General features: G+C 41.0%; 1 protein-coding gene across 1 annotated transcript in view; it reads right to left on the bottom strand.

Annotated features, from left to right (window-relative positions):
• Positions 1-4,459: 4,459 nt before the first annotated feature.
• The window catches only part of LOC117519330 (tetratricopeptide repeat protein 39C-like), a 125,085-nt gene continuing 113,212 nt past the window's right edge, over positions 4,460-16,332 (bottom strand). Inside the window, 9 exon segments of the mRNA XM_034180685.1 lie at positions 4,460-4,629; positions 4,739-4,777; positions 4,895-4,999; positions 14,687-14,784; positions 14,870-14,967; positions 14,969-14,991; positions 15,090-15,199; positions 15,316-15,423; positions 15,515-15,608. Coding sequence (XP_034036576.1) covers positions 4,540-4,629; positions 4,739-4,777; positions 4,895-4,999; positions 14,687-14,784; positions 14,870-14,967; positions 14,969-14,991; positions 15,090-15,199; positions 15,316-15,423; positions 15,515-15,608 — 765 coding nt within the window. The 3' untranslated portion in view covers positions 4,460-4,539.

The raw sequence follows: 16,332 nt of genomic DNA, 5'->3' as shown, positions 1-16,332 counted from the left end.
GAGACTGTAATTGCTGCTGATGGTGCATCAACAAAGTACTGCGCAAAATATTTATGTACATGTGACTTCTTAGGTTTTTTTATTATTATTATTTTTAATACATTTGCTAAATTTTCAAAAATAAGTTTTACATGTTATTATTTTGGCCATATTAACATTATTATTATGTTATTATAGGGTGTTGGGAGTAGAATTTTGAGAGGAAATAATTAAATTTTCTCCATTTTGGAATACGCCTGTAACATGACTTGGAAAAAGTGAAGTGCTGTGAATACTTTGCAGATGCACCGTAGGTGCACAATGGAAAGGGTTAAACTGAGCCAGCAGAACTTTTGTACTGCAGACTCGTTTAAGTGTTAATTTTGATTTATCACAGCCACTGACCTTTTTTAAACATGAAATGTAAAAACCTTTTTGATTTTAAGTTTTTCACCCAGATTTAAAGCTTGAAGTAGATTTGAAAATTGTCCAGGTTAAATATTTGCTCAAAAAATAAACAAATATAGTGTAAAACTAGGACTACAGCAATAGAATACAGTCACAGTGAAATATTATACAAATAATGAATGTTTATGAGTTCAGTGGTACAAATATTTCATGAGGTGAAAGCTGGAACAAACCATTCAACTCAGCTTCACCTCGTTGAATGGCTTGTTCCAGCTTTCACTGAATTAAATATTTGTTCCATCAACAGATGTAAAAACATTCATTATTTGTTTCATATAACTGCTAAAATAGATCCTTGTCATTTGATATTTAATTAATTTATAAACAACAGAAAGGGACTTACATTTTGGTGTTCCACTGTAATGTGTAGTCCAGTGATGCTGTGCACTGACTTCGGGCTTACATTAAAAAAAAAAAAAAAAAAAAAAAAAAAGTAGAGTTGTTGTCCACCGCGCACACATGCAACCTGGTCGGCACTTGTGCATGCGTGTATAAAAGACAAAATCAGGTGCATATCAACAAATTAAAATATCGTGAAAATTTCAGTATTTTTGTCAGATATTTCAGAATGTGAAAAGGTTATATATTATACACTCATATATAAACTCAAATGTTTCAGGCATTTCTTTACTTTAATTTTGAGAATTATGGCATAGAGCTAAAACAATACAAAATGTGTATCTCAAAATATTAGAACATTTCACAAGGTTAATCTAAAAAAGTATTTATAAAACAGAAATGACAAACTGCTGAAAACTATGTTCCTTTATGTACTCAGTACTTGTTTGGGTCTCCTTTTGAATTAATTACTGCATCAATGTTGCGTGGCATGGAGGCGATCAGCCTGTGGCACTGCTGAGGTGTAATGGAAGCCCAGGATGCTTTGACAGCGACGTTGAGCTCATCTGTATTGTTGGGGTGTCTCTCATCTTTCTCATAGATTCTCTATAGGGTTTAGTCAGACCAGTTTGCTGGCCAATCAATTACTGTACAGTGGTCAGCAAACCATGGTATTCATAGTTTTGGCACTGTGGTAGGCACCAAGTCCCCCGGGAAAGGAAATCAGCATCTCCATAAAGCTGGTCAGCAGATGGATGCATGAAATGCTCTAAAATCTCCTGACAGATGGCTGCATTGACTTTGGACTTGATAAAACACAGTGGACCAACACCAACAGATGACACGGCACCCCAGATCACCACTGGACATAAAGCAGCTTGGATTTTGTGCCTCTCCACTCTTGTTCCAGACTGTGGGTCCTTGATTTCCAAATGAAATTCAAAATTTACTTTCATCTGAACAGACAATTTTGGACCACTGAGCAACAGCCCAGTTCTGTTTCTCTTTAGCCCCAGTAAGTCACTCCTGACATTGTCTGTGGTTCAGGAGAGGCTTGACAGCAGGAATGCGACACTTGTAGAAGATTTCCTGGGCATGTCTGTGTAAGGTGGCTCTTGATGCAGCCAGATGGACTGATTCTGGAGTGGGCTGATTCTGGAATGTCCAAAATCACCAGAAGGATTGTCATATCTGCTGGATTTGAGTGCAGTTTATCATGGTCTAAAAGCATGATGTCATATTTCCTCACTGTTCATGCACCAGGACATCAAACATTTCCATGCTTCCACGCTGAGACAGAAAGGGAGAGTGCTGTCTTTTCCTACAAGACATGGAGCTGCGTTGCATGTCCAATTGTGCTGAATTGACACTGAAGCTTTTGAGAAGCCTTGAATGAACCATCGGGTAGAAGTAGAAGTAGAAGACAAAGCTCTCTGCCTGATCTCCACTCAGCATTTTGAATAATGTACAAAACTTTCTGATGAACTCAGCAGACATGAAACTAATTTTGCGCTTTATAAAAACACTGCATAAAATGAACTTTGTTGGACGGCCATGGCATCATCTCTGCATCGTTTGTGGGTCACCTGTGCATCCTTTGAGCATCCACCAGCTGCAGCGTCCATTCAGCGTTTGTTTGGAACATGTGGCATTCTTCATGGCAACCATGGTGTCCTGTGTGCTGACAGTCAGCACGCCTTGTATGACCTTGGTGTGCGCTGTGCATTCATTCAGCATCCTGTGGCGTCCTCCCCAATTTTCTGGTGGCACAAGGGGTGCAGAAAGGACCCCGCCCCTATGTAGTAACTAGGGTTTTACACTCCTTGCGGATGGTGTCAGTGAGTGTCTTCTGGACAACTGTCAAGTCAGTAGTCTTCCCCATAATTGTGGTTGTGTGCACTGAACCTGACAGAGATTCATGGAATTATACTGGAGAAATACTGACTTGTCAAAGTTGAAGTCAAATATTCTAATATTGTGAGGTAAACATTTTCTGTTTTTGCAGCTATATTCTGTAATTATCAACATTAAAATAAAAAAATATATACATATGTTTGTGCTTGAAACATTTTAGTTTATGTGTAATGAGTGAAATATCTGACAAAAAGTTCTGAACTTTTTCAGAACATTATAACTTTTTGAGACACACACACACACACACGCACATTATATATTGTATATATTTATTAGGGGAGTCACAATACATTTAGTTGTATTGACTCTTACCGTACACACACAACAGTTTGGTGCACAGAAAATGAACCGTACACAGAATACATGGTACAACTCTGCACAGTATGATTATACATGTGTGCAAGTCACTGACACTTCAGTGAATAACGCAGCTCATGTCCACAGACTGCATCCCTCTCGTCTCCTGGTCTGTGCGGGTCAGCCTGCACTCTGTGTGTGTGTGAGGTGATCAGAGTGAATAGTGAACCAGCCAGTTAAAGCAAGTGATCGCATTATTCCACCCAGAAACTTTGGGAGCATAAATGGAACCGATAAATTCATCTTTTTCTTCTGAAATATGAAATTAAATGCGAAAGTGTACCGATCTGCATTTGTGTTGAATCACTGTCCTTGTATGAGGTCAGTTTGATCAGTCAAGTTTAGACAGACAACACCACCAACCGCTGACAAAAGTTGATGTTTTATATGAATTAGTGCAAAATTTCACAGACGAGATGTTTGCCGAACAGCAACATTGTACAATGATTTCAAATCTGTACACAGTGAGTTTTAGGAGATGCTGTCAGTCGCACAAAAATCAAACAAGCTTAAGATGGACAAAATATTGAAAGCAGTCTGGCTTGACGCATTGTATGATATAAAAACAAAACAGTTAATGCAGTGCACAGTAAATTCATCCAATGCGACTGACAAGAGATATAATCCAATTCATAAAACGTTTAATGGAAAAAAGAAAGTTCAGATTTACACTTTGTCCCGTCGTGCTGCTCACAGATTAAAGATACTGGATCAAGATTTGAAGGATTTTCAAATCACGACATCTAAACCGAGGTGTGTGTGTGTTAAGTGGAATATTTAATTTAAATTTAATGGAGGGCCAGCCTAATTAAAAGTCAGCTCTAAGCCTGGCTCCAGTGCCTCCTGCTGCCCCTCCCTGAACCAGACTGGTCACATCCCAGACCCATCTTCAAACTCAAACGACAGATATTCAACTCATACCAACCATTTGACTGTCAGGAACATAAATGGATTTCTTCTAAGTAATTCAGGAATAAAAAAACACTATTCATTAGAGCAGGCCTCCCCAACCCTGCTCCTGGAGGACACCTGTCCCGCATATTTCCCATGTCCACCTGCTCTAGTCTCATCTGGTCAATCACCATTGGTGTTTCCCAGCTCTTGATTGGCCGACTGAGTTAATTAGCTGTGGGTGGAGTACAGACGGTTGTAAAACGTGCCCTCCAGGAGCAGGGTTGGAGAGGCCCGCGGATTAGGGTGTTATAAACAGACATGCACATAACTGGTGCTCATGGTGCTTCTGTGTGCTAAAAATAAATGATGCACAGTAGAAAACACAAGGGAAGCACTTCATAAGAGGAAAGCAATGACAGATTGTAGGAAAAGTGTTTCCCTCTGCTGTGCATCAATGATGTTTAGCACACACAAACACCATGAGTACCAGTTATGTGCACTCCTGGTTATAAAGTAATTTTGAATGACCTGCGGCTTACAAACAGTCATGCATTGACGTGAGCACATCTGCAGTATCCAGTGGTAGAGTCACTGAGGAACCACTTCCTTCAACGAGGCCAAGGCTGAATGTATACGAACATGAAGCCTGTTCTCAAAGTCGTAACCTGTAAAATCCTCCTGACAACATGAGATAGAAGTTTCAACAAAATCATTTAGATTAGATTCACTTGCCACATGTCATACGTGCATTTCTATGTGCAAAAAATATGATTACCAATCATTTTACCTTTGCTTGTAGTAGCAGTGATCTTCCTTTCCCCACTGTCTGCATTACCACACAACAGAATACACTGATTATTTGCTGGCTGTTTTATTTGTCAAAGAAAAAGGCCTGGAAAAAGTAATGTCAAAGAAGGTGAATGCTACATGTAACGTGTCTGACCTCGGGTTTTGCAAGAAGTATACATCCCAGCTCATAGACGGAGTACGGCTGAACATACGAGTTGATCTGACGTCCATACTCATCTCGGGCAGCCAGCTGAAAGGACTAGATCGAACACACAATCAAAGAAGGAAAAGTAAGGTTCAGCATAAATAAGGAGCCTCACTCAGGTTTATTTGTTTATTTATTGGGATCCCCATCAGCTGCAACTACTCTTCCTTGGGTTCACACAAAAGAACAACCAAAATATACAATAATCAAAAATGCATTTATTTATATATATATATATTTATATATATATATATATATACAACCCCTGGCAAAAATTATGGAATCACCGGCCTCGGAGGATGTTCATTCAGTTGTTTAATTTTGTGGAAAAAAAGCAGATCACAGACATGACACAAAACTAAAGTCATTTCAAATGGCAACTTTCTGGCTTTAAGAAACACTATAAGAAATCAAGAAAAAAAGATTGTGACAGTCAGTAACGGTTACTTTTTTAGACCAAGCAGAGGAAACAAATATGGAATCACTCAATTCTGAGGAATAAATTATGGAATCACCCTGTAAATTTCCATCCCTCAGATCTGCTCGTTGACATTGACCCTATGCCATGACATTGATCCTATGTGTCTTTTTGCAAGGAACGTTTTCACAGTTTTTGCTCTATGGCAAGATGCATTATCATCTTGAAAAATGATTTCATCATCCCAAACATCCTTTCAATTGTCCAAAATATCAACGTAAACTTGTGCATTTATTGATGATGTAATGACAGCCATCTCCCCAGTGCCTTTACCTGACATTCAGCCCCATATCATCAATGACTGTGGAAATTTACATGTTCTCTTCAGGCAGTCATCTTTATAAATCCCATTGGAACGACACCAAACAAAAGTTCCAGCATCATCACCTTGCCCAATGCAGATTCGAGATTCATCACTGAATATGACTTTCATCCAGTCATCCACAGTCCACGATTGCTTTTCCTTAGCCCATTGTAACCTTGTTTATTCTGTTTAGGTGTTAATGATGGCTTTCGTTTAGCTTTTCTGTATGTAAATCCCATTTCCTTTAGGCGGTTTCTTACAATTCGGTCACAGACGCTGACTCCAGTTTCCTCCCATTCGTTCCTCATTTGTTTTGTTGTGCATTTTTGGATTTTTGAGACATATTGCTTTAAGTTTTCTGTCTTGACGCTTTGATGTCCTTCCTTGGTCTACCAGTATGTTTGCCTTTAACAACCTTCCCATGTTTTTTGTATTTGGTCCTGAGTTTAGACACAGCTGACTGTGAACAACCAACATCTTTTGCAACATCGCATGATGATTTACTCTCTTTTAAGAGTTTGATAATCCTCTCCTTTGTTTCAACTGACATCGCTCGTGTTGAAGCCATGATTCATGTCAGTCCACTTGGTGCAACAGCTCTCCAAGGTGTGATCACTCCTTTTTAGATGCAGACTAATGAGCAGATCTGATATGATGCAGGTGTTAGTTTTGGGAATGAACATTTACAGGGTGATTCCATAATTTTTTCCTCAGAATTGAGTGATTCCATATTTTTTTCCTCTGCTTGGTCTAAAAAAGTAACCGATACTGACTGCCACAATCTTTTTTTCTTGATTTCTTATAGTGTGTTGTGTGGCTGGGGTGCCTGGCTGGCTTTTGTTTCTGTCTTCTGTTTTCTGTCTTCTGTTTTTCCTTCCAGGTGGCATGCGTTCAGGACTGAGTGGCTGATGTGTGGCTGAGTTATTAGGACCTCACCCTGATCACCTGAGGCTGGTCATGTGCAGCTCGTCAGGACTCACAGCTGTGGTGCATCTATATGGATTGGGGCATGGTTGCATTTAAGTCTGGAGTACACAGTGTGTATTTGCCAGAGACTCGACCTTGTGACCAGACGGGTGAGATCGACGTTTAGAGAACCATCTCATCATCATGGACGCAGAGACCGTACCAGGTTTGATGCCATGGTCTGTGAAAGAGGAGGGGGTGAGGTCTCACGCTCGTCAGCACACTTCCTGAGGTACTTTAGGTTTTGTGACTAACATGAGTACAGTCAGTAGATGTGGTGTCCCTCACACCTTATTATATTGAGCTGTTATGTTAGTCGTTTAATCAGTTTCCACTGCAGTGGAGAACTGAACTGGGTGTTCCATGCCTGCAGGGTGGGAAGCTGATTGGTGATTAAGCCAGGAAGTGTTTGCTGATTATGTACACCTTTGAGTGGTCTCTCTGTGTGTGGAGTGGTGGACTCACATGATGGTTTCTTCTTTCACAGACTCGGTTGGTCGCGGCCACCTGGGGGGCATCGGCGGGGTCCTTGGGTCAGAACTGTTCTGGCTCCGGACCGTTTGTGCTGCTGGGAGCGCACCGTTTTTTCCACCTCGCCAGACCGCGCACTTATTTGTTATTAATTAAGCACTCACTGTTATGTCATTAAATTCTGTTATCCTTTGAACCGTGCTCTGTTTCCTTTATGCTGGGTCCTACTGTCAAACGCTGGTCGGTTCTCCGACTGCGTCCGACACATAACATAGTGTTTCTTAAAGCCAGAAAGTTGCCATTTGAAATGACTTTAGTTTTGTGTCATGTGTGTGATCTGCTTTTTTTCTACAAAATTAAACAACTGAATGAACATCCTCCGAGGCCGGTGATTCCATAATTTTTGCCAGGGGCTGTATGTGTGTGTGTGTGCCGTGCATTATACGGTTTAAATACATGTCGTGCATTCAAACCGTATAATGCACGGCTTGTCATTGTTTAATCCGCTTATACCATGGTCCCACCCAGTGAGCTAACACACAAATATTTCTTTAACAGAACTTGATAAAAATGTGTGAGTATTTGGGACTATTTTATGTTTTGTCTCTGATGCGCTTACCAAGTCTGTGGGCTCTCACGCCGCAGCGGGCCACTCACACCCCCCCCCCCCCCCCGCTGTGAGGAGTTGTGGTAAACTCTGTCAACAGGTCCAGAAACTACGCTCGCTGTTTTGATGCAGAGTGCGCGGCCGCCCGCAAGGATAGAACCATTCTCTTCTTCTTTCCCGTCTTCAGTCTTGTCCAGTTCGTCCGATGTTAAATCTTTACGCCATTGCTTTTGCTGTTCTTCTCATTTGCTGTCCTCCTCTTTCCATTCCTCAAATGTTTTATTTTGGCCAATATTAAAATTCACTTGAAAATCCATGTTTTATAGCGTTTCTGTCATTCACCTGTCAAAACAGAGCTGATCTGCGCCAACTGATTGATGCGTTGCTACGGTGACGACCAGAGCGGAGTGATTATTACAGTGATTTAACTCGCCGAACTACGTGTGCGTATATACAAAAATAATGCATGCCAGTTAGACATGGAATTCTCACTGACCATGGTGTATGTATGTGTATAAATATATACGAGGTCTATTAGATAAGAAACCGACACTTTTATTTTTTTTAACTATATGGATTTGAATGACGTGCGATTACACCAATCATGCTTGAACCCTCGTGCATATGCGTGACTTTTTTCACGCGTGTCGGTGACGTCATTTCCCTGTGGGCAGGCCTTGAGTGAGATGTGGTCCAGCCCTCTCGGCTGAATTCCTTTGTTTCACATGCTGCTCGAGACGGCGTGCGTTGCTTTATCAAAATTTTTTCTGGACCTGTGAGGAATATCCGAGTGGACACTATTCAAGAAATTAAGCTGGTTTTCGGTGAAAAGTTTAACGGCTGATGAGAGATTATGGGGCGTTTCTGTCGGTGTAAGGACTTCCCACGGAGCGGGACGTCGTGCAACGCTTCCAGGCACCATCGTCGGCCTGTTTCGGGCTGAAAACATCCTAATTTAAGGCTTAATTCACCCAGGACGTCGTGAGAGAACAGAGATGATTCAGAAGAGGCCAGCATGAGGACTTTATGCGGACATTCCACTGTTTCAGGACATTTTTTAATGAAAGACGTGCGTGCAAATTCGCCGAGTCGTTTCCGTGACGACTCGGTAAATCTGTGTGCGCCGCGACAGGAAAAACACCTCCGTGTTGAAAACCATTTGTAAAATTCAGGCGGCTTTTGATGGCTTTCAACAAGTGAGTAACTGAGAAATTGTTTAACAGCTTGGGCATGTTCCAACTTGCCCGTTAAGGTTTCCAACGGAGGTGTTTTTCCTGTCGCGACCCCCCGTGGTCGGGTCCGGCCCAACATGCGACTCTGCCCACACGTTCTTTCATTACAAAATGTCCGTTAACAATGGAATGTCCGAATAAACTCCTCATGCCAGCTTCTTCTGAAAGTTCTCTGTTCTCTGACGACTTCCTGGGTCAACAGAGCCTGAAATGTGGAAGTTTTCAACTTGAAATGGCGAGACGCTGCCGCCTCGAAGCACAGATCGCCGTCAGGCACCGTGAGCCGTCCTTAAAGCGACACTACCAGACCAAAATCTCTCATCAGCCGTTAAAATTTTTAGCGAAAACCAGCTGAATTTATCGAATGGTGTCCACTCAGTTGTGCGTTACAGTTTTGAAAAAATTTTGATCAAACAAAGCAGCAGTCTCCTAAACAATGAAAAAAATCGACGAGAGGGTGGGCCACTCCTCACTCAAAGACTGCCCACAGGCGAATGACGTAACTGACAGGCGTGAAAAAACTCTCGCATGCCCACGAGGGTTCAAGCATGTCTGATGTAATCACACGTGATTCAAATCCATATGGTTTTTGAAAAAAATAATAAGGTCGGATACTTTTCTAATAGACCTCGTATATATATATATATATATATATATATATACACACATACACAGTAGTGTTCAGAATAATAGTAGTGCTATGTGACTAAAAAGATTAATCCAGGTTTTGAGTATATTTCTTATTGTCACATGGGAAACAAGGTACCAGTAGATTCAGTAGATTCTCACAAATCCAACAAGACCAAGCATTCATGATATGCATACTCTTAAGGCTATGAAAATGGGCTATTAGTAAAAAAAAGTAGAAAAGGGGGTGTTCACAATAATAGTAGCATCTGCTGTTGCTACAAACTCAAAACTATTATGTTCAAACAGCTTTTTTAGCAATCCTGTGAGTAGTATTTAGTTGTATAACCACAGTTTTTCATGATTTCTTCACATCTGCGAGGCATTAATTTTGTTGGTTTGGAACCAAGATTTTGCTCGTTTACTAGTGTGTTTGGGGTCATTACCTTGTTGAAACACCCATTTCAAGGGCATGTCCTCTTCAGCATAAGGCAACATGACGTCTTTAAGTATTTTGACATATCCAAACTGATCTAAGGATATGATTCCTTCTTTATGTTCTCCAATGCCATATACCAACACAGGGCAGAGTAGCTACCTAAACTCTGTGAGTGAGATAGATTATCTCGTCAATAGTTTTATATCCTCATTGAGGACAACTTTGGATGCTGTAGTTCCTCTGAAAAAGAGAGCCTTAAATCAGAAGTGCCTGACTCCGTGGTATAACTCACAAACCTGCAGCTTAAAGTAGATAACCCGTAAGTTGGAGAGGAAATGGCGTCTCACTAATTTAGAAGATCTTCACTTAGCCTGGAAAAAGAGTCTGTTGCTCTATAAAAAAGCCCTCCGTAAAGCTAGGACATCTTACTACTCATCACTAATTGAAGAAAATAAGAACAACCCCAGGTTTCTTTTCAGCACTGTAGCCAGGCTGACAAAGAGTCAGAGCTCTATTGAGCCGAGTATTCCTTTAACTTTAGCTAGTAATGACTTCATGACTTTCTTTGCTAATAAAATTTTAACTATTAGAGAAAAAAATTACTCATAACCATCCCAAAGACATATCATTCTCTTTGGCTGCTTTCTGTAAGTAAGTCCCTTTGGCTGCTCCCTTGTTTGCACTTGGGGTCACCACAGCAAATCCAAGGTCGATCTGCATGTTGAATTGGCACAAGTTTTACACCGGATGCCCTTCCTGACGCAACTCCACATTACATGGAGAAATGTGGCAGGGGTGGGATTTGAACCCGGAACCTTCTGAACTGAAACCAAGCGCATTAACCACTTGGCCACCACCCCTGCTTCTTTGGCTGCTTTCAGTGATGCCGGTATTTGATTAGACTCTTTCTCTCTGATTGTTCTGTCTGAGTTATTTTCATTAGTTACTTCCTCCAAACCATCAACATGTCTATTAGACCCCATTCCTATCAGGCTGCTCAAGGAAGCCCTACCATTAATTAATGCTTCGATCTTAAATATGATCAATCTGTCTTTATTAGTTGGCTATGTACCACAGGCTTTTAAGGTGGCAGTAATTAAACCATTACTTAAAAAGCCATCACTTGACCCAGCTATCTTAGCTAATTATAGGCCAATCTCTGTTGTGTGGCTGGGGTGCCTGGCTGGCTTTTGTTTCTGTCTTCTGTTTTCTGTCTTCTGTTTTTCCTTCCAGGTGGCATGCATTCAGGACTGAGTGGCTGATGTGTGGCTGAGTTATTAGGACCTCACCCTGATCACCTGAAGCTTGTCATGTGCAGCTCGTCAGGACTCACAGCTGTGGTGCATCTTTATGGATTGGGGCATGGTTGCATTTAAGTCTGGAGTACACAGTGTGTATTTGCCAGAGACTCGACCTTGTGACCAGACGGGTCAGATCGACGTTTAGAGAACCATCTCATCATCATGGACGCAGAGACCGTACCAGGTTTGATGCCATGGTCTGTGAAAGAGGAGGGGGTGAGGTCTCACGCACGTCAGCATACTTCCTGAGGTACTTTAGGTTTTGTGACTAACATGAGTACAGTCAGTAGATGTGGTGTCCCTCACACCTTATTATATTGAGCTGTTATGTTAGTCGTTTAATCAGTTTCCACTGCAGTGGAGAACTGAACTGGGTGTTCCATGCCTGCAGGGTGGGAAGCTGATTGGTGATTAAGCCAGGAAGTGTTTGCTGATTATGTACACCTTTGAGTGGTCTCTCTGTGTGTGGAGTGGTGGACTCACATGATGGTTTCTTCTTTCACAGACTCGGTTGGTCGCGGCCACCTGGGGGGTGTCGGCGGGGTCCTTGGGTCCGAACTGTTCTGGCTCCGGACCGTTTGTGCTGCTGGGAGCGCACCGTTTTTCCACCTCACCAGACTGCGCACTTATTTGTTATTAATTAAGCACTCACTGTTATGTCATTAAATTCTGTTATCCTTTGAACCGTGCTCTGTTTCCTTTATGCTGGGTCCTACTGTCAAACGCTGGTCGGTTCTCCGACTGCGTCCGACACATAACAATCTCCAACCTTCCTTTTCTCTCAAAAATTCTTGAAAGGGTAGTTGTAAAGCAGCTAACTGATCATCTGCAGAGGAATGGTCTATCTGAAGAGTTTCAGTCAGGGTTTAGAATTCATCATAGTACAGAAACAGCATTAGTGAAGGTTACAAATGATCTTCTTATGGCCTCAGACAGTGGACTCATCTCTGTGCTTGTTCTGTTAGACCTCAGTGCTGCTTTTGATACTGTTGACCATAAAATTTTATTACAGAGATTAGAGCAAGCCATAGGTATTAAAGGCATTGCGCTGCGGTGGTTTGAATCATATTTATTTATCTAATAGATTACAATTTGTTCATGTAAATGGGGAATCTTCTTCACAGACTAAGGTTAATTATGGAGTTCCACAAGGTTCTGTGCTAGGACCAATTTTATTCACTTTATACATGCTTCCCTTAGGCAGTATTATTAGAAAGTATTGCTTAAATTTTCATTGTTACGCAGATGATACTCAGCTTTATCTATCCATGAAGCCAGAGGACACACACCAATTAGCTAAACTGCAGGATTGTCTTACAGACATAAAGACAAGGATGACCTCTAATTTCCTGCTTTTAAACTCAGATAAAACTGAAGTTATTGTACTTGGCCCCACAAATCTTAGAAACATGGTGTCCAACCAGATCCTTACTCTGGATGGCATTACCCTGACCTCTAGTAATACTGTGAGAAATCTTGGAGTCATTTTTGATCAGGATATGTCCTTCAATGCGCATATTAAACAAATATGTAGGACTGCTTTTTTGCATTTGCGCAATATCTCTAAAATTAGAAAGGTCTTGTCTCAGAGTGATGCTGAAAAACTAATTCATGCATTTATTTCCTCTAGGCTGGACTATTGTAATTCATTATTATCAGGTTGTCCTAAAAGTTCCCTGAAAAGCCTTCAGTTAAATCAAAATGCTGCAGCTAGAGTACTGACAGGGACTAGAAGGAGAGAGCATCCCTTAGTTATGCTGCTATAGACCTAGACTGCTGGGGGGTTCCCATGATGCACTGAGTGTTTCTTTCTCTTTTTACTCTGTATGCACCACTCTGCATTTAATCATTAGTGATCGATCTCTGCTCCCCTCCACAGCATGTCTTTTTCCTGGTTCTCTCCCTCAGCCCCAACCAGTCCCAGCAGAAGACTATCGCTCCCTGAGCCTGGTTCTGCTGGAGGTTTCTTCCTGTTAAAAGGGAGTTTTTTCTTCCCACTGTTGCCAAGTGCTTGCTCACAGGGGGTCGTTTTGACAGTTGGGGTTTTTTCCGTAATTATTGTATGGTTTTGCCTTACAATATGAAGCGCCTTGGGGCAACTGTTTGTTGTGATTTGGCGCTATATAAATGAAATTGATTTGATTTGATCCATGATACCTGGTATGTGATATATAGGCCCAACACCATAGTAGGAGAAACATGCCCATATCATGATGCTTGCACCACCATGCTTCACTGTCTTCACTGTGAACTGTGGCTTGAATTCAGAGTTTGGGGGTCGTCTCACAAACTGCCTGCGGCCCTTGGACCCAAAAAGAACAATTTTACTCTCATCAGTCCACAAAATATTCCTCCATTTCTCTTTAGGCCAGTTGATGTGTTCTTTGGCAAACTGTAACCTCTTCTGCACATCTTTTATTTAACAGAGGGACTTTGCGGGGGATTCTTGCAAATAAATTAGCTTCACACAGGCGTCTTCTAACTGTCACAGCACTTACAGGTAACTCCAGACTGTCTTTGATCATCCTGGAGCTGATCAATGGGTGACCCTTTGCCATTCTGGTTATTCTTCTATCCATTTTTATGGTTGTTTTCCATTTTCTTCCACACGTCTCTGGTTTTTTTGTCCATTTTAAAGCATTGGAGATCATTGTAGATGAACAGCCTATAATTGTTTGCACCTGCGTATAAGTTTTCCCCTCTCCAATCAACTTTTTAATCAAACTACGCTGTTCTTCTGAACAATGTCTTGAACTTCCCATTTTCCTCAGGCTTTCAAAGAGAAAAGCATGTTCAACAGGTGCTGGCTTCATCCTTAAATAGGGGACACCTGATTCACACCTGTTTGTTCCACAAAACTGACAAACTCACTGACTGTATGCCACACTACTATTATTGTGAACACCCCCTTTTCTACTTTTTTTTTTTTTTTTTTTTTTACTAATAGCCCAATTTCATAGCCTTAAGAGTGTGCATATCATGAATGCTTGGTCTTGTTGGATTTGTGAGAATCTACTGAATCTACTGGTACCTTGTTTCCCATGTAACAATAAGAAATATACTCAAAACCTGGATTAATCTTTTTAGTCACATAGCACTACTACAAGTATTATTCTGAACACTACTGTATATATATATATATTGTTGCTGGCTCATGTTTCTCTAATGAGATATGTATTTTAATAAGTTGAACAGGTGTACCTATGAAAGTGTTCATTGAGTATATATCTATTCTCAATTCTTGCAAATTTTGAAATGGAGACATCAATGGCCTCCAGATAATATTGCTTTGAGACCCACAGGCACAGATGAATACCTGAAGAGCATCTCTCATATTTCCATGACATTTGTGAATGGCACCAAGAAGGAGATGTTTGAGACCTCTACACACACCGTCATCCAAACTCTGCAACACTAAAGAGAGACAAGATGACCAATCAGTGTAAAATTCACTTTTTAATGTTAACCAGACTGAGTGAGTCATGGAGCTTCTATTCACCTTGATTCATTATTTGCAGATTAGATGAAGAACAGTTAGAAAGAGCTTTCCACAGATACAGCACTTCAATGACACCAAGATTGCATAGCTCTCTGGTGGGGAGATTTTCTCAATCTCTCAGCCTGTGTGCAAGAAACAGACAATGGATGATTTTTTTTTTTTGTGACACATTCCTGATCATGTTTAAAAGAAAAAAGCCACAGTCATTATCAAAACTCACCCTTTTAACAGCAAATTGCTCTATCTGGTTGTTTTTTCTCTTGAATAGCTTCTGGACATCTTTGAAAACTCCGCTTGCTCCTTCAAGATCACCTGAAGCTCCCTGACATACTGAAAAGAGACAAGGTCTGTAGAATTAATATATGTAATATAATATAATACATAATATATAATGAATATATATAGTAGAAACACACCAACAAATCCTTAAGAACTGACAAACTCACCTCCCGTCAAGTATGCGTAGTAGCACTGCGACCAGCGCGACTCATTCTTCAGCCTTTCAAATGACCTATATGCATCTTCAAAATTCATCTCTATCATACTACACCAACCTGATGAAATGACAAGCAGACAGAACAAAATGAATCCCCCAATACTACCCGAGAACAGAGATGTAATTTAACCTAGGGAGAAAGCACATACCGATCTCATAGAGACACACGTGCTGGATCTCTCTTTGGTCAGATGCAAGTTCTAACGCTTCATGGAAACAGGTCAGTGCACTGTTGATATGGCACTGGAGACAGAGGAGACAGCACCCACAGCAACAGTATCAATACTGTTAGAATACTTGTGCATGTTAATGGGCATATGAGGTAAGTAGTTGTCGTCATCATAGCAATACCTCAGTGGCGAGGAACATTATGTCTTGATTGATTCCCAGATGAAGATGAGCAGTGAGGATGCCTGGTAATGACTCAGTCACAACAGAGGAACGACACTGTGCATCCAGAAAATATTCACAGCGCTTCACTTTTTCTGCATTTTGTTGTTACAGCCTTATTCCAAAATGGAGTATTTTCCCCTCACAATTCTGCTCACAACAACCCATAATGACAACACAAAAAGTTTTTTTTTGACATTTTTGCAAATTTATTAAAAATAAAAACTAAGAAATCACACGTACATAAGTATTCACAGCCTTTGATCAAAAATTGTGAGTTACAAGCTGTTCACAAACAAATAAATGAGGTGAAAACATAACCCCCACCCAACTTCGTTGACGGAGGAAATAAAAAAAAAACTAAGACATCACACGTACATAAGTATTCACACCCTTTGCTTAATACTTTGTTGATGCACCTTTGGTGGCAATTACAGCTTCAAGTCTTCTTGAATATGACGTCACAAGCTTGGTATATCTATCTTGGGCAGTTTTGTCCATTCCTCTTTGCAGCATCTGTCAAGCTCCATCAGGTTGGATGTGGAGTGTTGGTGAACAGACATTTTCAGATCTCTCC

Source organism: Thalassophryne amazonica, chromosome 10, assembly GCF_902500255.1.
Source record: "Thalassophryne amazonica chromosome 10, fThaAma1.1, whole genome shotgun sequence".
Lineage (NCBI taxonomy): Eukaryota > Metazoa > Chordata > Actinopteri > Batrachoidiformes > Batrachoididae > Thalassophryne > Thalassophryne amazonica.
Note: the sequence above shows the minus strand (reverse complement) of the source record. Positions and strands in the feature narration are given on the sequence as shown.